The sequence below is a fragment of the Chlamydotis macqueenii genome, chromosome 19, assembly GCF_036417535.1.
Source record: "Chlamydotis macqueenii isolate bChlMac1 chromosome 19, bChlMac1.mat, whole genome shotgun sequence".
Classification (NCBI taxonomy): domain Eukaryota; kingdom Metazoa; phylum Chordata; class Aves; order Otidiformes; family Otididae; genus Chlamydotis; species Chlamydotis macqueenii.
The window spans coordinates 12,623,759-12,647,274 of record NC_141574.1 but is presented as its reverse complement, the minus strand read 5'-3'; the positions used below and the strand labels follow the sequence as shown (position 1 = coordinate 12,647,274).

Here is a 23,516-nt window from a genome sequence, read left to right as displayed (position 1 = left end):
TGCTGGGTGGGGTAGGAGCTGTGGGGAAAGGTGGCTACCCCAAATGGCAGCAGGGTGTGAGGGGTGCAGGGTGGGCAGGCCAGGGCCTGTGGGTTTGCCAGGGTGGAAGCGGCTTCCCAAGGCTGCGGACAGTGGTCACTCCTGCTGCCTCGCAACAGGCCGCCATGGTGGGAGGCTGGCGACCATCACAGCATGGCCAGGGCCTGTGGGACACGGCGGCTTTATCAGGGAGCGTGGTGTGAGGGCTGCGTTTGGGTGCCACCACAGCCAGCCCTGCCACCGCCATGCCGGGCTTCGGGTGCGGGTTTAGAGTTGGGACTGGGTCTAGATGCAGGCTTGGCTTTGGATTTGGGTCTGGGTTTTAATTTGGGTCTGGATCTGAGTCTAGGTCGAGTTTAGGGTATGGATTTGGGCCTGTGACTAGGTTTGGGTCTGAATTTGGGTCTGGGTTAGGGTCCAGTTCAGTGTCTGGGACTGGGTTTGGGTCTGTGACTAGGTTTGGTCTAAGTCCAGGGTTAGAGCCTTGATTTGGGTCTGGAACTACAACTGGGTTTGGGTTTGGATTTGGGTCTTGGTGTAGGCTTGGGTCTGGGTCTGGCTAGGCCCCACCCCCTCCGCAGCGCGGCAGGGCCCCTTTAAGACCAGAGCGTCGCGCGCCCCAGTCGGCCGGCGCCTGGCGCCGCACGTGACGGCGGTGCCGCGGCCGGGCGCATGCGCGCAGGGGGTGGCGAGGCGGGGTCGCGGGTGAGGGGTCAGCAAGATGGCGGCGGCCTGAGGGCGCGGGGAGGTGGCGGCGATGTGGGGGGCGGTGAGGGGGGCGCGGCCGCCGCCGCCGCCGCTGCTCCCCCTCGGCAGGGGCCTGGCCAAGGCGGCGGGCCCGCGGAGCGTCCGCCAGCTGAAGGAAGCCGAGGAGGCCGCCCCGGTGTTCCAGTACGCGGGGAAGGCGGCCAAGCGGAAGGACCGCGTTTTCGTGTGGGGCTTCTGCTACTCGGGCGCCCTGGGCGTCCCCAGCTTCGTCAAGCCGGACGTGGGCTGGAAGAAACCGCGGCGGATACAAGCTACGCCGTACCGGCTGGAAACGGAGGAGAAGGTGGGCCCGGGGGCGGCGGGGTGGCGTCGGCCTGGCTCCCTGTCCGTGCCCGTTAAACCCGGCGGGTGTCTGTCTCGGCCTTGAAAGGCCTTAAGTGTGTGATACAAACACTGCTGCCGGTCTTTTTTTTTTGTTGTTGTTCATATAGCAGTATGCATCAGGATGATTTTTGGTCTAACTGCAGTAGCATACAATTAAAAAAATACATATATGTATTATTTTGTCAGAGCCCTGCTTTCACCTCACAAAAATGGAAGCTTGTGTGGAAAATCATAGTATTCTTTTGTCTACGTGTTTCAAACACGCTGGAAGGTCAGAGCTTTTATACTCTACTGCAGAAGAAGTAAAGCAGGGGAATGTTATTCTCTTAATACTTCTCTGTGTTTGGTTTTTTTTTTAATTGCTGCTGCAGTTCAGCAAGTAGGTCTTTCTTTTGTGTCTGAGTGAGTCCAAAATAATGCAAAAATAAAGATATGTGCACAAGAAGACAAAACCAAGGCAGAGATGTTGGACTTGAGTTTACATCGTTGTGCCCATCACTGCAGAGAGTTTCTGATCGTTTTTTTTCCAAGACTGTACATACTATGGATTTGGGCTGTGTGTGGATCTGGCCTGATGAAGGAGGAATGCTGATGAACAAACAGCTTTGAGTGGAACCTGTTTTTCTAGGCCGTTGTTTAGAACTGAATGGCGTGGGGTTTGTTTGTCTTCAAAGATCTCCTCCGCTGCCTGCGGTTATGGATTCACGCTGCTGTCCTCTACTACCGCCGACATCACCAAAGTGTGGGGCATGGGGCTGAACAAGGATTCCCAGCTTGGATTCCAGAGAAGCAGAAGAGATCGAGGTGAGGATTGAGGCACTACAGGAGAGATGTGATGTGGGAAACTTTGTGTTAGAAGGGAAGAAAAATGTCCAGGAGGTTTGATGCAGAGTCCAGGGCTGTGCTTGCTTTTTTTTTTTTTTTTTCTTTTTTCTGTGTAAAAAGCTGTGTTTTTGTAATTGGTCAAGGTGCACGTCTGTTCTGTGCCCTGCACTTATGTTCTTGCCTGGATGTAACTCAAATCTGAGTAACTGTTTCTTCTGTGGAAACGTGTGTGCGTTGGTTAAGGTGTTGCTTTAAATCTCTGTAGTTTGATAGTAGACAATGCACTGAACTAGTTAATAAAACGACTTTGGCAAGATGATTTGCTCACTTCTGTTGCCTTTGCATCTGTGAACTGACTTCTTTTCCCACAGAGATCTTTTTATACCGTCAGTGGAATTTTGTGTGAAGTTGTAAGGTTTTCTAAATTTTAATACCAAAATGCATTTTGAAGGAAAAACATTCAGTCATTCTCTCTTACACCAGGCTCTCAAACGCATTTACGACGATGATTCCTGTGCAGAACATTGCCATCTTCCACCTAAGACAGATAGGAAAAACATGAACTTACTTCCCCTATGGAACGGCTGTGTCTAACTGTTTGAAAACTTTCCTCCATAAACAATTGGGGAAAACCAGGGTAAAAGCAGTTTTTCTCTTTATAGTGTGTAAGAGCATAACCTGCTAAGGAATGGTGCATCTTTTGTGGGCAAAAGGTTAAACTTTGTGGAGAAGCAAACGAAAACCGCAGCTGCTGTGCAGAACGATGACGTTTACAGCGGTGCTGCTGTTGCACGTTGCTCCTAGCGTGCTGGACAGATTTCCCAGGGCGTGTGCAGGCAGCAAGCGTGTGTGCTTCAACAGCAGCTGCAGAATGGAGGGACTGCAGAGGAAATTCCATTCGCTTTTGGTTCTGGCTTAGTTCTGGAAGTGCTGATGGCTCAGGAGTCTTGTAATTTTCTTGTTTTTTGTCTGACCTGCAAATTATTTTTGCCAGAGAATCCAGAAGTAGGTAAAACAGTTATGCAGTTCAAGCCCTTCTAAGTAGGGGAACGTTCAGTGTTTGGCTGGATCTGTTGAAACTGTGGTGCGGATCAGTGGGATTGCTGCTGTTCCATGTTTAACTTCCCACAGACAAGCTTCCTGTTGGGTCTGCTGCTGCTTAGTCAGTTTTGTGAAGATCCTTTGGTACCTGCTGGTCCCAGCGCTGTGTCCCTAGATGCTTTGTTTTCAGGGGATTTGCAGCCTTCTGCCTCTTAGATGGTTTTATTTCATGCTTTAACTTCACCTGTTTCTAAGCTAAGGTGCTAATAATTTACTCTTGCTCTCCCTGCATTAGCCACCTTGTTGTCTCTTTTCTCCAAAATCCTTCAGGTGTTATCAGTGATGATACCGAGTTCATTACTGCAGATCCCAGGAGCTGTGTGGCTCTGCTGGAAGGAGCAGAGAGGGGAAAAGGGGTTTTGCTTTATGGCTTACGTGTGTCTGTGGGCAGACACAGGCTTCGCTGTGTTTCAGTTCCTGCTGTACTGCATGGCAGGCTTCCACCTTTTGCCAGCAGCCAGTTGTGATGCCTGTCCTCACATCAAGTAATGTCTTACTGTAAAAGGGTGTGTGGAGATTTTGGGGGATTTTGTTTAATTGAAGGCAGTGAGAACTAGTTAAAGCACTGCTGTATGTAAGCAGAATACTGCTTTGGGCCCTCTGGGGTTTGATTTCACTTGTTAGAGTGGCTTTCTTTGATATCAAAGCTTTTCATCTTCCCTTACCCTTTTCCCTAGTACTGATTTATGTTTTGCTGTTCATTTTTTTCTTTTCTTCCCCCCCCCTCCCGTTGACTGTAACTGATTACATATTCTTCAAGTTATTAAATCTTCTTTTTCTAGTACAGCCTGTCATTTTCTTTTGTAAACTTAAGATCTCTTATCCCTTATGGAGGCAGGCTAGCTGGTGTTTCCTGCATTCCTTTTTTCTGAAAGGGCTTTTAATCTACCATTGTTTAAATGTAAAGCCCTAAGATCTTTCGCTCACCTTTGGTGCTGTCTTTTTGTGGCAGCTGCTGTTGTACCTTGTTTGCAGCGTCCCCAGCCGCACAGAGTACTTAGTTTGTGCTTGATGTTAAGCTCTGTAGTAACGCAGCGTTATTCACCGAGGTGGTTGAACGTATGGCTGAAAGCCTCCCTTTCTCAGTTCTGGCCACCTGAAGCCGTAATAACATTCAGCTTCTAGGTATGGTGGATTTTTGATGAGGCAGTGATTATTGGCTTCAGCCATCCCTATGGCTTTTAACTTCTTCCTCGCTGTGATGAGTCCCAGTCACCATTTTACTTTGGTTAGTGTCTTGGCTTTCTAAAATCTATCAGCTTTTGTAATAAAATAGAAATGAGCGTGTATGTACAACAGGATCAGCAAATATATGATGAATTTGCTTTGTGGAAGCTACTGACTTTTTAAATTTCTCTCCATTCCTTAAGCTAAGGGCTACGAATATGTCTTGGAACCATCTCCAATTCCATTACCTCTGGAGAAGCCGCAGCAGACTCGAGTCTTGCAGGTGTCCTGTGGGAGAGCTCATTCCCTGATCCTGACGGACAGTGAAGGAGGTATAGTATTGCTTGTGCTGGTGACAAGCGCCTGACTATGCTTTCCTTAAAAGCTCTGGAAAAGATTGTCTTCTCTCCTGTAGAGCTAGACACCAGATGGATTGTCTGCACTGTAAATGTGATGCAGGTAACTGCTGGCCTTTTTGGGATTGCTCCCTGGAGGGAGAGCCCTGAGCTGATAACTGCGTGTTAAGCTCTGCTTGGCTTAAGCTGTAAATCTGCTGGAAGCTTTTTCACTGCAAGTGTTGCAAAATATGGTTTGTTTATCTAGCCTCAGGCCTCGTTCAAGTGTTGCCTGTTTGTCTTGTTCAGTCAGACATGTTTTTGAATTCAGTTTTGGATGGCTATGCCAATACTCCTGTGTTACTTTCCCCTTGATGCCCAGAGTGCTTTATTTATAAAAGCGAATAATTAATAGGCCTTTATACAGAAGATCCTGTGTGTGAGTTGGCTCTCCAGGTCTCTTGGAATTCTCTGGTGCAGTGGCCTCAGTGCTGTGCTGAGCGATCCGGGGCTGCTTATCAGTGGGTGAGCTGGTTGGCTGGTTGATTTAACACTCCTGCGGGAGTGCTGATCTATTTCTGAGTCTCCTTGGCAACGGCAGGATGAAACAGGCAATTACTGAAAAACAGCCAATGGGCTCTAGGTACCACTACTGTGCCTGCAACGATATCGCCGGGATATTGTTGACTAAAATGGATTCAGTCACTTGAATTTAAGTGGACTTGGCTTGAAGGAAGCTTATGCCGGTTTTTACAGTACTGCGTTTCACCTTTCATACTGAGGACCAAACGAAAATATTTTATGTACTTGGAAAGAGGCTTTCAGGGGGTTGGACAGGAATAAAACTGGTGCATTTCATCATTGTTTTTCAGTTTTCACCATGGGGAACAATTCTTATGGACAGTGTGGCCGGAAGGTTGTTGAAGATGAAAGTTACAGGTGAGAATCCAAAGATCCTGAACTTCCTTAATGTTAAAAGTATAATTGTGGGAAAACAACCCTACAGGGAAGCCTGGAGGGGGGAAAAATCTGGTAGTATAAGCATTCCATTTAAGATTAAGGAGTCTGAGAGCAGACTTTTATCCTGCAGGCGTCATGTAAATGGCCAGGCTTTAAACTCAAACTGGGCACGGGCGCTCTTCTGACCACGTTAGCAAAAGACAGAGAGATGTCAGCAGGTAACAGTTTTCGCAGGGTGTGGTGGGAAAACCCGGCCTTCATAAACAGCCTGAGGTAGTTGCTGTTGGTAGTCAGTCTTTCTCCCGTCACCCTCCCAGAGTGCAAGTGTTATTTCTGAGGACGTTGGAAATGCCATTGAATGATGGAAGAGGCATCCTTTTGTCCAATCTCTTTGCTGTAACTACCTTTGAATCTGTAGCGCTTTTGCTTTACAGGGGTTTCGTGGGCCACACCAAAGCATATTCTCAAAATGCTCTCTGTGATGTAAGTGGATAGTGGGAATATGTTGAAAGTTGCTGGTTCCCTGGCAGGGCCTGGAAGAGATCTTGCTGATTGGTGGATCACAGAGAACGCAGACTTGGCCTGTGGAGTTTAAGAAAATAGCCGTAATTTAGCTAGCTTTTTTTCGCCTCGATGCTGGAAATTTGTCATTGGGTTGTTCAGAATTCCTGGTTTTGTGAAAGAATGACATGGATGTTAACACTACGCTGGGATTTAAATCTGGGATTGTGCTCTGGGATTTAAATCTGGTTAATCTTTAGTGAGGTGCAGTGTTTCTACAGGTGCGGCAGTATTATTTAGTGTCCCTAGTTCCAGACTAGGGGAGAGCTGCTCCCACCCCCAGTTCCCACGAGTGGTTATATTTAAAAAGTGATGGTTCTTAACTTCTTAAATAAGAGAATGCAAAACTGCTTTCCTTCTTTGTGCAGTGGTTTTACAGTGGAACTATGCTCTTTGAATAAGAGAAAATGTGAAGTAATATCTTCTCTTGTAATAGTAAAGTGGCTTTCAGGAAAGGGCCAAAATGTTTCAGTACCTTCACATTTTTCAGTTGCAGTCCTCTGAAATCCTCTGTGTTACCTTTTCTCTTCTCGGTGGTTGTTTGATGGTGTCCAGTGAGAGCCATCTGATTCATCAGCTGAAGGAGTTTGACAGCAGAGTTGTCCAGGTAAGAGGACCTTACATATCCAGTTCTGAAGGTGAATTGAAAACCGAGTGAATAGCCAAGCGCAGAGAGCGGTAATCAGTGGCACAAAGACTAGTTGAATGCCAGTAACTACTGGAATACCCCGGGGTTGGTACTGGGTCCAGTCCTGTTTACAGTCTTCACTAATGATCTGGATGATGGGGCAGAGCGTACCCTCAGCACGTTTGCAGATGACATAAAACTGGGGAGAATGGCTGATACACACCAGGAGGTGATGCTGCCTTCTGGAGAAATGGGCTGATATGAACCTCATGAAGTTCCACAAGGGGAGTGGTGAAGTCCGGCCCCTGGGGAGGAGCAGCAGCCCCAGACACCACTGTATGCTGGGGGCCAACCACCTGGGAAGCAGTTGTGCAGAAAAGGCCCTGGGGGTCCTGGTGGACACCAGGTTTACTCTGAGCCAGCAGCCTGCCCTTGCTGTAGAGAAGGCAAATGGTGTCCTGGGCTGCATTAGGAGGAGGGTTGCCAGCAGGTCAAGGGAGGTGGTCCTTTCTTGCTACTCAGCACTGGTGAGGCCACAGTTGGAGTATTATGTCCGTACAAGAGACATATGAACGTACTGGAGAGAGTCCAGTGAAGGGCCATTAAGGTGATGAGGGGACGAGCATCTCTCCTGTGAGGAGGTGCTGGGAGAGCTGGGACTGTTTAGCCTGGAAAAGAGAAGGCTGGGAGAGTGTGTCTTAGCAATGTATATAAATAGCTGAAGGGAGGGTGCAAAGACGGAGTCAGGCTCTCGTCAGTGATGCCCAGTGACAGAGGAAGAGGCAGTGGGCACAGACCGAAACACAAGAGATTTCCTCCAAACACCATGAAACATTTTCTTACTGTGACTGAGCGCTGGCACAGGTTGCACAGAGATATTGTGGAGTCTCCCTCCTTGGAGATATTCAAAAGCCGTCTGGACATGGCCTGGACAGCCGACTGTAGGTTGCCCTGCTTGAGTGGGGGGGGTTGGACCAGATGACTTCCAGAGGTCCCTTCCAACCTCAACCAGTCTGAGATTCTGTAGTGGGGGGAAAAAAAGAAAAATCAGTATGCAAATCTTCCGTTGAAGCTCTTTGAAATGATGAGACAATCTATATGGTTGCTTATAAAAAACATGAGGTGGCATTTTGCTCCGTGCCTTTGCAGAGCAGTTACAACTGGCAGTGCAGGCTCCGAACTTACTGAAGAATCTGATGGGAATGCCAGTGCAGTGTTTGCTTGCTCGACTTGTGGGTAACACCTGCACAGCAGGGAGGTCGTTCTGACACCTCATCTCTTCCTGTCCCAATTTCTTACTCTTGTTCACCTTTGGCACTTTTATATCTCCTGAACTGTTTTATTTTGAATTTTCCCTTCCCCATTTCAAAGGTGGCCTGTGAGACTGTCCGCTTAGACTAGCCAGCGTTTCCTTAGGGCAGGCTTACAGGAGAGCAAGGAACTGCAGAGCAGCGTAAACGCCGCTGAGCCTGCACGGGGCTGCGGTGTTTCCAGGCAGAGGAGCAGCTCGCTAGTCTGTCTGTGCCGCTGTAGCAGGACTCTGGGCGAATGTTGCTTGTGTTCCATGCAGCATCCTAGAAAGCAGGGGCCATTCATTTAGGTCCACATGATGAGTGTGTGCTGTGGTACATCCTAATGATGTTTTGAATTAGGCTTGTAAACTTCTGTTTGGATTTCTCATTCTTTTATTTTTTCAAGGGGGTTGAATAGCTGATTCCTGTTTGTACTTTGATACGGCCATTATATACTTAATGTTCCTGGTAGCCAGTCTCTTAACTTGTGGATCCCTTTAATCTTTGGCTAATTTTTAATGTCTGTTTTTGAAGATCTTGGCTTTAATTCATGCCAAGCTTGTGGCAGACGTCATTGCTAGTTCAACATAAATGTCAATTTGAGAACAGATGTGTTCCTAGAGCACTTAGGTGGCAAGGAATCAATAGCAGTTTGTAGCTGGCACTGAGAGCTATGTGGCAGCCCTCTGTGGAGGGAGATCTCTTATTTAATCTTTGCTATTTTATTGTATTTTACTATTGAATGGAGCTTTCTGTTAACTACGCCTTGTTTTGGATCTCAGAACAAATCAACTGTGGTATCACTTTCCACAAAGAAAATTTTGGTATTTTCTGTGCTGTATTGTGCTGTTCTTAGCCTCCCCTGTCTCTAGAGCCATTTGATCTGGAGAGAGGGCTCAAAATCTGAGCGGATGGGCCTTGTCGAGGTTCATTGCTCAATTTGTCTGCCAATAATGCTTCGGTAAATTGATTCTGAACACGAGACCTTTCCTGACCAGCTCTGACTCTCTGTTTGCGTGCAGGTTGTGTGTGGGCAGGACCACAGCCTGTTTCGAACCAAGAAAGGTGCGGTCTATGCATGTGGATGGGGAGCTGACGGACAAACAGGTAGGAGCTCGGCTCAGCTTGCGTTTCAGTGGATTGATGAATGCAGCGAGCTGTCCTGATTCAGAGCTTGTGATGTGTATTTGCATGTGTGGACAGAAAGGGGCTGGTATGTTTCCAGCTGTGTGCAGATGTTCTCAATATTCTTGTGTAACCAAACTGAGACAAACCACTTCATTTTTGGAGGAGCTTTAGGATGCCACACTGGCGGTCTAAGCATGCAATCTGAGGAGAATGTGTCTACTGCTTGAAGCTTGTGAAGGGATGTGGAAGTGGCGTGGGAAGGTTAGCTCCCTGGTCCTGTACAGGCTTTGCCTTCTCGATTCTCATTTCAGGGTCTGTTTTGCTTCTTACTCCTTACTCTCCTGACCATAGACCTTTGCCAGCTCCTGCTGTCTTAGCATGGGATCCTTGACCAGGCCCTTTTTGCTTTGGCTTCTACTGTCAGAGGACTTCCAGTCCTTCCTACTGTTTAGTCCTGCTGCTCCTGAAGCTGGGTTCTGCCCATGCTTCTCTTGTGGGGACATGCTGTGGCCTATCTTGTTTGTCATTCACATTCTGGCATCTTGTCCAGGCAGCTGTTAGTCACACAGTGTGTTTGCTTCCCAGCTTCTTTTGCTGCTTCACCTGCTGTTGTCTAAACTGATTGCAGTGTGCTGTCACTCATGGCTCTCCTTGTAGAAGACAGGACGCAGCTGGTTTGTGAAATTTCACTTCAGTTGGGGTATCTGCCCAGCTTGGTTACTGCTCTCAAACGCTTTGGTCCATGCAGGCAAGAGAGATGAGGACCTAGACTGTTTTCCAGGTGTGCTTGTATAAAGTTGTTTTGTACTCTGGAGAGGAGCTTTGGCCAGTAGAACTGGTGTTTGTGGCTGCTTATCCATTGAAGTTGGTAGCTGAGAGGTATGGACAGGAAGATTTCTTTTGGAGGAAGGGTGACTGGGTTATGCCGTGACAAAGTGGTCCTATTTAGGCATTAAAAGTATGTCTGGAAAAAACTCTTCATCATCTCACCACTTTTTACCTTTCAGGTCTTGGACATTACAACATCACCAGTGTTCCTACTAAGCTACGTGGTGACATTGCTGGAGTAAACATTATCCAGGTCTCTTCCTACGGGGACTGTTGTCTGGCTGTTTCAGACGAAGGAGATGTCTTTGGGTGGGGAAATTCAGAATACTTGCAGTTGGCATCTGTCACAGAAACCACACAGGTCAGTTGGCCTGGGGGCATGTTTTTACATGTGTCAGTTCAGCTGCTGCACACAGAGTTAAAAATTACACACATCTCCCTGCTCAGGGTTCTTTTGACAACACCATAAATCAATGTAAACTCCACTAGCAGGCTGGTTTTACCTATGCTTACAAAGTCAGTCTGAAATGGTTGTATAGCTTTAGGGCAGTGTGTTTCTCTGCTGTTGGCAGGTAAAGGCTTTTGTCACCTCACCCCAGTTTGTTAGTTTAAAAGAAGAGTCCACCTTGTGCTTTGCTTTCCTCATCCCGTGGACTTGGCACCAAATTGAGATCTAGCTTGAGTGCTCGTGCTGGTTTCAGGACAGGAATTAGTCTTTTGGCTGGCCAATCTGGAATTTCAAGTGGTCCTGCTTTGAGCATGATGTTGGTCCAGATGTCCCTTGGAAGTCCCTTCTAGTTGGCACTTATGTTGGTGGATTTTTCACCAATAACCTTAGTAGCCTTATAGCTAAGTCCTAAACAGATCCCCGTGTCTCGCAGATAAAAGTTCTTTGGTGCAAACTTATGTGGGGCAAAAATATGGTGCTGACTTGACGCTAAGCATTGTATTACTGAAGTAATTAGGCAGATGGTCTCCTCTTACAGTTGGTGTAGGAAACGGAGTCAGGGAATTAATTAATACTCATACTATTCTTGGTAGAAGGCTAAGAGCAGACAATTGCATTGGTATGGCTTTAGTAAAATATGTGCCTTTGTTTCTCCTGCCTCCCCTGATGTATCCTTAGCGTAGGGCCAGTTCCTGAGAGCCGTAAGGCTGGAAGGCAATGACCAGGTTCAGTAGCGTGGTATTTTCCTGGCTGGGTGCTCAGTGGAGGTCGGGGGGGATCTGAAGCGGATGAATGGCGTGTTTACCAAAGCAGGAGTTTTAGGTACAATATAGATGACATCCAAATTGTGGAATAGCAGAGCTGTGTAGGTTTCTGTTGTATTGAACTGTAGCAAGTAAGAGTGATTTTCTTCAAGTGATTTTTCCCTAGTTTGTGCAAAAATGCCACTGCAGACCAAATGTTATTGATCTTGTCCATTGTGAAAGCTTGCGAGTATGCTCACCTGTTGACGTTCCCCTTGTGTCTGCCTTGCAGAGCCAGGGATATAAGCAGACCTTAAGCGTTCCCAGCTTTGTTGCCATGTGTGTAAGCTTTCCAGTGGGTAACTTTTTCCACTTTGTCAGCACTCGAAGCCTTAAGGAGTTTCATGTAATTTCTTTGATCTTGGGACTTGCATTCATTCTGTTATTCAGGCATTAAGGGATATTTGTGTCAGGAATTCAGTGAATGTGAGCTCTAACCAGAACTAGAGAACAAGTTAAAAACGTTATGTCTAGTTTGCAGTTTATTACCTTGTCTCTAATGACTCTCCTGCCACCTCATACAGGTGAATGTTCCCAGACATTTGCCATTCAAGATTGGGAAGATAAAGGAGGCTGCGTGTGGAGGGACTGGCAATGTTGTACTAACAGGTGAGTTCACTTTTCCATCATCCTCTTCAGTGCAAAGCCATGCAGTAGGTGGGTTGCAACATCCTGGAGCAAGCATCTTGTTCACTGGAGACAGGGAAGTACTGTCTGTCATGAGGAAAGCTGGGAGACTGAGAAACCTGTGATTTAAGAATGTACAAGGGGAGCCGCAGAGCATTGCTTCCAGTGTTTGCAGTTGCGAGCAGTTATGCAAACTGGAACAAGAGCATGGTCGCTACTTGCTGTTCTGATCCCTTGTTTGCTGATCACACGGACTGTGTGTGGCCTGTAATGAAGATGGATATAGGGAGGGAGGAAGGCAACACTTGAGAGGAAGAAGAGCTCTTCATACTCAGTATAAATCTGACATGTAAATAAATCTTGATAAACTAGGCTGGGAAGTAGAGAGTTGTGAGAACAGTGAACCTCTGCAGCAGGCTTCTTCGTGAATGCTGCTTTGGATTGCCAGTGGCTGAGGGAGCACAGCTTCAAAGTCACTGAGTAGAGGAATGAGGGAGAGGATTGTGCTGCTTTTTATGAAGGATCATCAGCCAATGTGGCTTCACTAAGGGCAAATCATGCCTGACCGATTTGGTGGCCTTGTATGACGGAGTTACAGTGTTGATGGATAAGGGATGACCAACTGATGTCATCTGCTTGGACTTGTGCAAAGCATTTGACACTGTCCCGCATGACATCTTGATGACTGGAGAGACATGGATTTGACAGATGGACCACTCAGTGGATAGGGAATTGACTGGGTGGCCGCACCCAAGAGTTGCGGTCAACGGTTCGATGTCCAAGTGGAGAGCAGTGACAAGTGGGGTTCCTCAGGGTTTGGTACTGGGACCAGCACTGTTTACCATCTTTGTCGATGACATGGACAGTGGGATAGAGTGTACCCTCAGCAAGTTCGCCAACGACACCAAGTTGTGTGGTGCTGTCGACACACTGGAGGGGAGGGATGCCATCCAGAGGAACCTTGACAGGCTGGAGAGGTGGGCCTGTGCCAACCTCATGAAGTTCAACCAGGCCAAGTGCAAGTCCTGCATGTGGGTTGGGACAATCCCAGGCAAAAATACAGGCTGGGTAGAGAATGGATTGAGACCAGCCCTGAGGAGGACTTGCGAGTGCTGGTGGACGAGAAGCTCAACATGAGCCGGCAGTGTGCCCTTGCGGCCCAGAAGGCCAACCGCATCCTGGGCTGCATCAAGAGCAGCATGGCTAGCAGGTCGAGGGAGGTGATTCTCCCCCTCTGCTCTGCTCTGGTGTGACTCCACCTGCAGCACTGTGTCCAGTTCTGGAGCTCCCAATGTAAGAAGGACATGGACTTGTTGGACCGAGTCCAGAGGAGGCCACGCAGATGATCAGAGGGCTAGAGCACCTCTCCTGTGAGGCCAGGCTGAGAGAGCTGGGGCTGTTCAGCCTGGAGAAGAGGAGGCTCCAGGGAGACCTGATAGCGGTCTTCCAGTACATCAAGGGGGCCTACAAGAAAGATGGGGAGAGACTGTTCAGCAGGGCCTGTTGTGACAGGACAAGGGGTAATGGTTTTAAAATAAAGGGAGGTAGATTCAGATCAGATATTAGGAAAAAATTTTTTACACTGAGCGTGGTGGAACACTGTCCCAGGTTGCCCAGAGAGGTGGTGGATGCCCCATCCCTGGAAACATTCCAGGCCAGGTTGGACGGGGCTGTGAGCAACCTGATCTGGTTGGGGATGTCCCTGCTCCTTGCAGGGGGATTGGACTGGATGGGCTTTGACGGTCCCTTCCACCCCAAACCACTCTGTGATTCTCAAGGAAGACATTGATCTATATGGTGCAGTTGTTCTGATGACAATACATTTGAGCTGCTACCGTGAAGGGAGCAGAGCTTGGAGACCCAGCACCTTACTCTGTCTCATGCTGCCCAGCTGCTGCCTTTCCCAGGCACCTCGGTTGAGGCAGAGCGCCAGACAGAGCGAGTAGCCTACCACTGGCCTGGCAATGCCTCAAAGGAGAGAGCGGTGATAATAAAATGCTCAACCTTTGTCCCATCAGTCGGTAAGCTGAAGTATTTCATGCAGCCCATGCTATGTTGGCGTTATTTCCCCATGGAAGTTTTGCCTGTGAAGCTTGATCTGCTTGCACAGTGTAGAAAAAAAATAAATATTTGTATGGGAATGCATTGTTTGTTAATTTTAAATAATCAAAAGGTGCTAGACTGCTCTGGGAGAAAGGAAAATACGTCTTTGGATGTGATTAACTCTTGGTTATGGCATGAATTTCACAAGCGCAGACTTTCTTACAGAATGTGTTCTTATTGTAATGCAGAAGAAGGAAATGTTTTTGTCTGGGGATATGGAATTCTTGGGAAAGGACCAAACCTAATAGAGACAGCAGTGCCAGAGATGATCCCACCCAGTCTTTTTGGCTGGTCGGACTTCAATCCGGACATCTGTGTTGCTCACGTTCGCTGTGGACTCAGCCATTTTGCAGCACTTACAAGTAAGTTTCTAGTCCTGCTGTCATGGAGAAGTCACGTTGCTGTATTCTTTAAACTTAAAGCATGCTAGAGTGCAGCAGGGGTGGCAGGCAGCACGTTCACAGGCGTCAGCGTGGTTTCTAACACAGGTACTGCTGTGGTAAAGCTTATTGCAATGTGGCTTTTACACACCTGTCACTTTTAGAACTAACTTACACTTTAATTAAGAAAGTGTTACTTTTCTAAAGCAAACAAAAAATTTCTGTCAAACAGGAAACTGGGGAAGATTTTTTCATTTCCTGATAGGGAATGTCAGTCAGTTGCACTTCAGAAGCAGCAGGAATTGGTGTGAAAAATGGACAAACTAAAACCGACAGTCTAAGCCAGAGGCAGAGGTCAGGGTTTCTCATCCCTTCTAACCAATGCAGTTAGCAGTCTGAGGCGGGAGGACCTGCACGTTTAACGTGCAAAGGGTATGTTACTTTGCTCTGTGCACCGTGTACTTGATACCTGCCTTCAAAGGAAGTTTTGAATTTGAAGGTCACTTGAAAATGGGCAGCAGAGGGCAGCAGCACAGAAAACCCGTGTACTCGGTAGCAAAAGTGATTGGGTGCTAACGCAGAATGCTAGGTGCCAGCGTGCTTGGTCCTTCTGGGAGAAGTGGTATGCTTGACACTCACTGGCAGTCAGGTTCCAGGGCGCTTGTCGCTGGGCTCCCCCTGGTTTTCTGGAAGCGGTAGAAACTGCATTCCAGTTAAATTGTACTCATGTTATAGATTGTTTTGGTTGTCTCTACTGTGGGGCTGATAGGAACACTTCTGAGATCTACAGGTTTTGCTGAGGAGTTTAAAACTCTCCAACTCTGTTGAACACAAGTTTTTTCTTTTCTCCCATTGTCATTAGAAGGCCGCTTCTGTCAGGCGGCTGGATAACCAGTCCCAAGGTGATAGCCTGGGACAGATTTCACTGCATTGCTTACCTCAGTTGCTGTGCTGGTAGCTGATGTGGGTCAGCTGTAATTGTATAACTTCCAGCACAAATGATTCCCTGGAATCTCTTCTGCTGCACTCTTTCTTCAAATAAAATTCCAAAGCAAGAGCTGTAAGAGGAGGAAGCAAAGACTTGTGCCCAGAACTTGCCGTTTGTCCTGCTCATTAGGCATCATTTTCCCCGAGCACAAGTACATTTATTGTACTTGGAACTAAACTCGATTGCTTTCATGCTGCATGTATAACCCCAGAAGCACTATACCCACACTTGCCAGTATCACAAATAGAATTCTTCCTTTTTAATGACTTTGTCCATTACTTATTTATTCTTTTTATTCTTTTTTTTTTTCCCTGGGTAGACAGAGGAGAACTGTTTGTATGGGGCAAGAATCTAAGAGGGTGCCTGGGAACTGGGAGAATGGAGGACCAGTATTTCCCATGGAGGGTAAGGATGGTGCTGTTATGGCCAAGAGTATATTCTTTAACTAGTCTTTGTTATCCTGAGGGCAGAAAACATAATACGCTGTATAGTTTTGTTGAGTAATTTTGAAAGAATTGGAAGCCTGAGATGACTGTAAAACTGCTTTATTTTCCAGGGATCCTTGCCTAGCCTGCTTAGCAATGGAGGTAGTCAGTAAATTTTTTTGAGTCTTCTGATTCTGCTGTTTCAGGATGGATTTCAGATCCCAAACCAAAATCTGGTGCTGTGGCATCACTTTTGAACAGTTCTTATCTTCCTCTTGTCCACAGTCTTCTACCTGCTACCCCTTACTGCCTCTTTCCTCCCCTTCTAACGTGTACTTGACTTCTGTATGTGCTGCAAGGAAAACCACCAGTATTGGTCAATCTGTGACCCAGAAGACTTGCATTACACATCTGAATTGCGTGAACGTCTTGGTCACGGTGGTCAGACTGCAGTGGCAGCAGGTCCACATAGCAGTGGGCTGCCTGCCCCTGCTCCTCTTCCAGGTCCAGCAGCTGTGGTGGTGGGTCACTGGCTGCCTGGGTAGTGGCAGTCGGAGGTCCTTAGCCCCTGAACTGTTTCCATAGCCGTTTCACAATGCTTCCAGTTCCACTCTCTTCTCTCCGATGGCTCTGAGAGCCAGACTCTGTGGGTGTAGAGGAGTCTTTGGCTCTGGAGTTCAGCACTCAGCCTAACAGATGTTCCCAGTCTCCGTGAAGGCCAAGTAGGAGAGGAGGAGGCAATCAGTTGGACCACCCTGGAGTCCCTTTCCGTGTGTCTGAACTTGCAGTGGATGTGTTCCTTTAGCATGCTTTCTCCTCCTTTTAAAAATGAACAACAACAAAAAAAGACCAACTCTGGAGCATTTGCCACTGCTGTGGCCGAGTGGAGTCTCTGAATTCACCAAGCATGGCACGTCCAGGTTTCCCTAAGTGTGGACATGGTTATGGTCCCTCGAGCAGCCAGCTCCTGTCTGGCAGTACTGCAGCACTGCACCAAAACAAAGGCAGTTACCAGGGTATTTGTCTGTAACCTCCTGCCCCACAACTGGCCGTCGCTCTCTCCCTTAGCTCCAAGGAAACACTTGCATTTGGAGCCTCTGCTTTCCTTGAGTTTGGAGTCATGTTCAGGTGGAAGAGCTGTAACTACACCAGCGAGTGAGCGGGGTCTGCTTAGCGTTAGAGCTGGGCTTTTGCATCATTCCAGTCCTTGCTGATGAGAGAAGAGGTGAATCCTTTTGGTGCTTGGGCAGGTCCTCTTCCTGCTGTCTGGCTTACTCTGTGCTCTGCTGTTTCTGCTGCTGAGCAGATGGGCTGAGGCTGCGGCTCCTCGCTGTCTGCTAGTGAGACCTTTCTGTCCTTCCAAAGGTTTACATGCTTCCGTGAAGGGAGAAAGGGAATATTTCACAGCTCAATGCACAAGCATGCCTGGTGCTGAATTTTGCTTTCTCTGGGTTTCCAAGGTGGCACTTCCATAGGTACAAGTCCTTGTGAAGCCACCTGGCACGTTAAGCAGGAGGAGGAGAAACAGGAAATACCAGGTGTGAAGTACCAGCTTGAGAAATAATGCGCTCTTGTGTGTCTGATCCAGGTGACTGTGCCCGGTGAGGTGGTGGATGTCGCGTGTGGAGTTGATCATATGGTAAGCATGGTCAAGTCTTTCACCTAGTGGTATTGCTGGGCCTCAGATGGTGCCAAGAAGATGGGGAGACTTGGTGACGAGCTTCGCGGAAAGGAAGCCTCGTTCCGTGAAGCCAAGCAAGAAGTGACTGTGAGCAGAGCCAACCGTAGCAGTGCCTGGGTGTGTTGTTGAAACCATCTGGCCTGGCTACAGGAAGGATGTACGTTCCCTGAGGAGTGGAAATGCAGGGAATGCTCTGGCTGGATCATGATGAGCTCCCAAAGAGTCTGAGGCCCAGCCCACAGCTGGTGAGTCCCTCTGTGCGTAAGGATGAAGAGCATCTCCCTCAGGGAAGACTGACACGAGATGAAATCTGTAGCACAGGACGTTGATTTATGGATGACTCTCCTGTCACCAGCTCTGGCATGTCAGTGTTGGGCTGAGCCAAACTATTTCTCAAGGGGAAGGGGGTTTTTTATAACTTTTTTATGTGGAATAAAAGTAGTCATACTGGCTGTTGGAGTCCAGCACAGCTGTCCTTGGCGCCCACCACCAGCTGCGCTCTGCCCAGGCCGCTGTTCCATGCGGAAGCTGGATGCACAGCCAGTGGCCTGGAGGCAGTGGTGTGCTCTCATCCGAGGCTGTGGACTCTAAAGAACACCAAGGAACACGTTCATTAAACTGGTGGGGAAGTACTGTTGAACTTAAGACGGCATGGAAAGATGAAGGCTGCCTACGCTGCCATTGCTGTGAAAGGACATTGACAGTGACAGCAGCTGCTCTAGCCTGTTCGTGGAGGCAGGCTGGAAACAAAGCTCCCTGTTAGCTACCTGCAGTGTCGGCGCTCAGGCAGCGAACGTGAGCAGTGCTCGCTGCTGATCAAGAAGTTCTCTTGTCTTCATGTGCTGATCGCAAACCTCTGCCTTTGGTGGTTTGGAGTCTCTGCACTTTCTGTCCTCAGGGGCGTGGTGGCTCTGTTCCAAAGGGCCCTTTTAAATCAGCCAGGCTTTTTGGTAGTGCCTAGCAGGGGAAGGAGACTTAATGGGCAAGCAGCGGAGCCTTGTTTCTTTGTATCTTCTTAGCAGAGAAGTTGTAGTCAGCATATTTAGGATGCAGTAAGCTGCTGGAGATGCAGCAGCTGTATGTACCTGTAGCAGGCACTTGCCAAATCTCACCCTGAAGTGTGGGAAACTGTCTCCTGTGAAGTACTCCAGACAGCAGGCAGAGCTGTACCATTTCTCTCTGTGTGGGATACTTCTACAGTGTAAATTATTTTGGCAAAATCCAAGCTAATATGTTTTTAATAAAGCAATTATAAAGTCTTTATCAGTAGTAATAGGAATATTCTTGAGCTTGACTTCACACAGCATTTCTGTTCACAGCGATGTAACAGGAGCCCTCTTCTGCCAGCTGGGCCTCCTGCACCTGCAGGACTGGCACCCCTGTGGGCAGGCCCTGTATCTATGCTCCCAGGGGACACCACATACTCACATTTTGGCTCAGAGCTGAAATTCCGTATCAAAACTGTTGTGTAATTACCGAAACGCAAGGGGTAAACTCTGTCTTGATGAAATAAGTCTTGAAGAGCTTTGCAGAAGATACAGGAAAGGTGAAACAAAGTACACAGAAATAAAAAGTGTATGAGTACATGGTGGTGTAACTTAGATAGCTGTGGTGGGTTGAGGCGGAAGAAGCAGAAAGCCATCATAAAATTGTGTCAGACCTTCCCTGCTATGAATTCCTGTGAAGTGAATTTAATTAATCCCTTCTTCTATGTCTGACTTGGGTGACCTGAGTGCCCAAACATGTCCTTTGGGCCTCGTGGGAATAGCTAATGCCCTTTAACAGGAGGAAGCTTATTAAAGCGTTGAAAACAAATATCAAAAAGCATGCCAAGAAAGGGGTTTCAGGCCAGTCCCTTCAGAGAGGTTGCTGTTTGAGGAGGGCTGCACAGGATGGCTGGTTGGTGCCAAGCAGCGCTGCAGGCAGCTCTCCTTCACAAGTGCTCTCTGATGCTGCTGGGGGCTGGGCATACTGGAGAGCTGGGCTGAGAACGAAGGCCAGGTCGTACCTGGCTGTGTTGTGGTCTTGCTATGTAATAAATTGCAAGATCTGTGTGTTAATTAGATGCCAGCAAGGTCTTTAGCCCGAAATAGAAGTGTTGTATGGCTTAATGCAGAGGGAGTGTTTGCGCTTTCGTTGCCGTGGCTCTGGGCATTCTCGAACACGCAGCTTGACGGGAGCAGGGTAAGGGCAGAGAGCCGCTAACACCAGTACTGACCCGTGTTTTGGCAACAGCCGAGTGGTGATCTTGGCCAGGTGCCCACCAAGCTGCTCTGTCACTCCCTGTCCATCAGCAGGCTGGGGGAGAAAAGTCTGATGGAAAGCTTCTGTGTTGAGATAAGGGGAGTCGCTCACCAGTTATCATCATGGGCAAAACAGACTCGGCTTGGGGAAATTAATTTATTGCCAGTCTTATTTATCATTTTCCCACAGTGGGATAATGAGAAACAAGAACAAATCTAAGAACACCTTTCCCCAATCCTCCCTTCTTCCCAGGCTCAACCTCACTCGGGGCTTTTTCGCCTCTTCCCTCTCCTTCTTCACTGATTGTGGTCTCTGCATGGTTGTTTCTCTCACATATTCTCACTCTGCTTTCCCAGCTGCTGTTTTGCAGCAGTTTCCCCCACCTTAAATACATTATCACAGAGCTGCTGCCACCGTCCCTGATGGGCTCAGCCTTGGCCACTGGTGGGTCCATCTTGGAACCGACTGGTGTTGGCTGGGGGCAGCTCCTGGAATCTTCTCCCAGACTGCACCCCTGCAGCCCCCTCTACCAAAACCTGGCCGCACAAACCTGGTACAAGAAGTGGGCATTGCTGAAATGATCTGATCCAGAAGACTGGTCTAGAGCGTGCCCCGAGCCGTTAGTGAGCCTGTAGTTGTTTTGCTGTTCATGGCATCTTGCGCTACTCACAAAGTGAGATATGGCCCAAGAGCTGCTGCTCAGCAGTTTTGTGCAGAGGGGCCGGTCATTGGGGTGGGTGGTTGGATGTGGTGGGGCTGGGGCTGCGTGCCCGTGGCTGGGCATGGGCCGGCCTCCAGCTGGCTGCTGTCAGCCCTGCCATGCGGGTGTGTGGGTGGAATGGGTCAGCAAAAGCCTGAGCAGGCAGCAGAGGCCAGAGCTGGATGTCAAATGCGTAGTGCTCATTTATTTAATCAGCCTGGCCATAGCCCTGACGAGCAGAATGTCTGGGCTGGGGTGGTTTTGTTCCCTTCATCCCTGCTGGGGCAGAGCTCAGGCCAGGCTGCAGGAAGCCATGCAGCAGCCCCTGGCTAATGAAGAGTGCTTTCTGTAAACCGCTGCTGCCGCCTCTTTCTTCAAACCCAGCTCTGTTCCCCATCCAGCAGCTGTTTGTGCTCCTTTCAGGTTCCTTCTTCAGGCTGTACTTTTCTTCCTAAATAACCCAAACACACCCAGACTGTATAAGGGCAGGCAGGGACGACCTGTATGCCCGTCACGCAGCAATAGCCTGTGCCCAAAGTCGTGACCTGAGCTGTGGGTGTTTGTTGCTCTCCTGCCCTGCCTTCAGCAAGTCCTGTGTCCCAGCAGCCGTGCTGGTGGATGTGCTGAGCTCCTGGTTACCTGGGCTGGCGCTGCAGGTCCCGGATTGCTCACCACACTCTTGTACCGGCAGGATCCTGGAGTAGAATCATAGAATGGTTAGAGTTGGAAGGGACCTTTAAAACCCATCCAGTCCAAGCCCCCCTGCAAGGAGCAGGGACATCTCCAACCAGATCAGGTTGCTCACAGCCCCGTCCAACCTGGCCTGGAATGTTTCCAGGGATGGGGCATCCACCACCTCTCTGGGCAACCTGGGACAGTGTTCCACCGCTCTCAGTGTAAAAAATTTTTTCCTAATATCTGATCTGAATCTACCTCCCTTTATTTTAAAACCATTACCCCTTGTCCTGTCACAACAGACCCTACTGAACAGTCTCTCCCCATCTTTCTTGTAGGCCCCCTTGATGTACTGGAAGACCACTATCAGGTCTCCCTGGAGCCTCCTCTTCTCCAGGCTGAACAGCCCCAACTCTCTCAGCCTGTCCTCATAAGAGAGGTGCTCTAGCCCTCTGATCATCTTCGTGGCCTCCTCTGTACTCACTCCAACAGCTCCATGTCCTCCTTATGTTCCAGGTGGGCTAAAGCTGAGCTCTTTCCTCTGGTTCCTGGGGAAAGAAATTTAAGGGGCAGAAGGTTCCTCGGGATGATAATGGAGAGAAGGCTGTCGTCTGCAGTGCAATGTTTTCTAGTTACCAGCATGACACTGTGAGCATTGAAACGCAGGCAGGAGAAGGTTGGTGTTAGGAGGTCCAGCTGCAGCAACTGGCGGGGTGGAGGGAACGCTGGCTTCAGCGCTGGCTGGGCTGAGCTGCCGTCCTGCCCGGCAGCCCTGAGGGTGTAAGAAAATTTGAGCATGCCGGAAAGAAAAAAGACCATGCCAGGCCCTAATTCACAGCATCCCTGTAGCAGTGCTCTTCCCTGTGCTGCACTTTATTGAGGAAATAACCAAATGTTTTAGTTAAGAAGAAAAGGCTCAGAAAAATAGAAATGCCACACACTCTTCCCCTGCCCCGCCTTGTCAAAGCCAGCGACACCCTGCGAGGTGACACTGCCGCCCTGTGACTGCTGGGCCAGGGCCATGCGGTACTGGCCCCAGGTCAGCACAGGTGTGCGCTGGACGGCAACTTCGCACCATTTTGTCCTTTGCTGTAGCAAATTAGCCAGCCCAAAATACACCTGCATCCCTAAATAGACCTGCAGCCAGGGGCTGGGTACAGGCCACGGGGAGCAGCTCAAATTAGGACTAAAAATAACCCACTTGATTTTGCGTTGATTAGCACGAGTAATTTGCCCTCCAAACACCACTGCGCTGCTGGGTTTGGCTTAAAATAGCCTGACAGCACTTCGGGACACGACACTCACGGAGCGCCAGGTACGTCTGCAGCTCCAAGTGCGTTGGCGGTGTGAGCAGGAGGGAAGGGGCGAGAGCCATGCCCAGGTTCCCGCTCTGCAGCCCACCCTGCCAAGGGGCCGCCGGCCGTTCCCTGCGGGAGAGCTGGGCCCAGCAAGGCTCCTGCGGCCGCTCAGCCACCCCCAGAGCCCCTGCCCAGAGAGGCTGGGCTGGTCATGCAGCAAACTGCCCAGCTGGGAATAACGCGCAGGAACGCCCATAAAACAAAGGTTATTTTTAAGCACCTGTTACATTACAGCAAATGACTCAGAGAACTAGTAATTAGCCTTCAACAGGGCCCTGAAAATATTGCCATGATGCATCAGAATCTATTTTTGTAGGTGGTTTGTTTTTTTTTTTTTTTTTTTGCCCAAGAGGCTGGAGCTCTCCCAGCATCCCTGTACAAGGGCATGAACCTGGTCAGGTAAAGTCAGACACATACAAATGCTTTAAAAAAAAAAAAAACAAAAAACAAAACAAAAAAAAAAAACCACACACCCCCCACTGAGAGGTGCAAGCAGAGTCTTGGGCACCAGTTTACCCGCCTACATCGTGTGTATGTACCCTAAAAGACACCAGTTGCTTTCGGGGGGGGCTGCAGGCAGTGCTGCCGTTGCACGGCAGTACGCGTGCTGATTTTGTTATTGGATTAAACTCTGAAGGCAACGCTCTGCAGTAATGCTGCCGTCCAGATCGGCCATCCTACACTAAATGCTCCTACACTTGACCAGAAGAGTCAGAAATGGGTTACACTTTTTGCTAAAAGAGAAGGTACTTTTCTTGGCCACAGGTGTAGATGAGTTGCTTCCCTTTAAACAGTCATTGTAACTGGATAGAACTCTGATGGGTGGTCATACACCTAATTTCACTGGGTTTTTTTTTTGTTTTGTGGTGTGTGGTTTTTTGGTGGTTTTTTTTATTTGCACACTTCAGCCAGGTTCTTCAGCTCCTTGTCAAGATGTGTGGCAATGGCATTGTGCAGCCTTGTTGCTCACAGAGGCAGGACAGCACTCAGTGGTGACTGCCCAGCCACAGTCGGGGGGGGGTAACATTTCTTCCCTGTCCTTGGGGTGCCATGCTGGGGCCACGTCCCCCATGGTCTCTGCAGGGGCCCTCCAGGCTCCTGGGTGTCTCGTGTCCTTCTATGAGCAGG

The 23,516-nt window shown here is 48.8% G+C and overlaps 1 protein-coding gene across 1 annotated transcript; it reads left to right on the top strand.

Moving 5' to 3' along the window:
* Positions 1-776: 776 nt before the first annotated feature.
* On the top strand, positions 777-18,672 carry RCC1L (RCC1 like). Its single transcript, XM_086763072.1, has 11 exons — positions 777-1,090; positions 1,806-1,935; positions 4,428-4,556; positions 5,432-5,498; positions 6,636-6,687; positions 9,023-9,107; positions 10,136-10,317; positions 11,732-11,816; positions 14,126-14,299; positions 15,625-15,710; positions 17,319-18,672. The coding sequence occupies exons 1-11, from the start codon at positions 797-799 to the stop codon at positions 17,394-17,396; spliced, it is 1,362 nt and encodes a 453-aa protein (XP_086619198.1). The 5' UTR covers positions 777-796; the 3' UTR covers positions 17,397-18,672.
* The last annotated feature ends 4,844 nt before the right edge of the window (positions 18,673-23,516 follow it).

What these genes read in the sequence shown, in the direction of transcription:
- RCC1L (XM_086763072.1), top strand. Translation starts at nt 797, where the DNA reads ATGTGGGGGGCGGTGAGGGGGGCGCGGCCGCCGCCGCCGCCGCTGCTC. An exon ending in GTTGAAGATGAAAGTTACAG is followed by an intron (nt 5,499 to 6,635) that starts GTGAGAATCCAA and finishes GATGGTGTCCAG; the next exon opens with TGAGAGCCATCTGATTCATC. An exon ending in CCATTTTGCAGCACTTACAA is followed by an intron (nt 14,300 to 15,624) that starts GTAAGTTTCTAG and finishes TTCCCTGGGTAG; the next exon opens with ACAGAGGAGAACTGTTTGTA.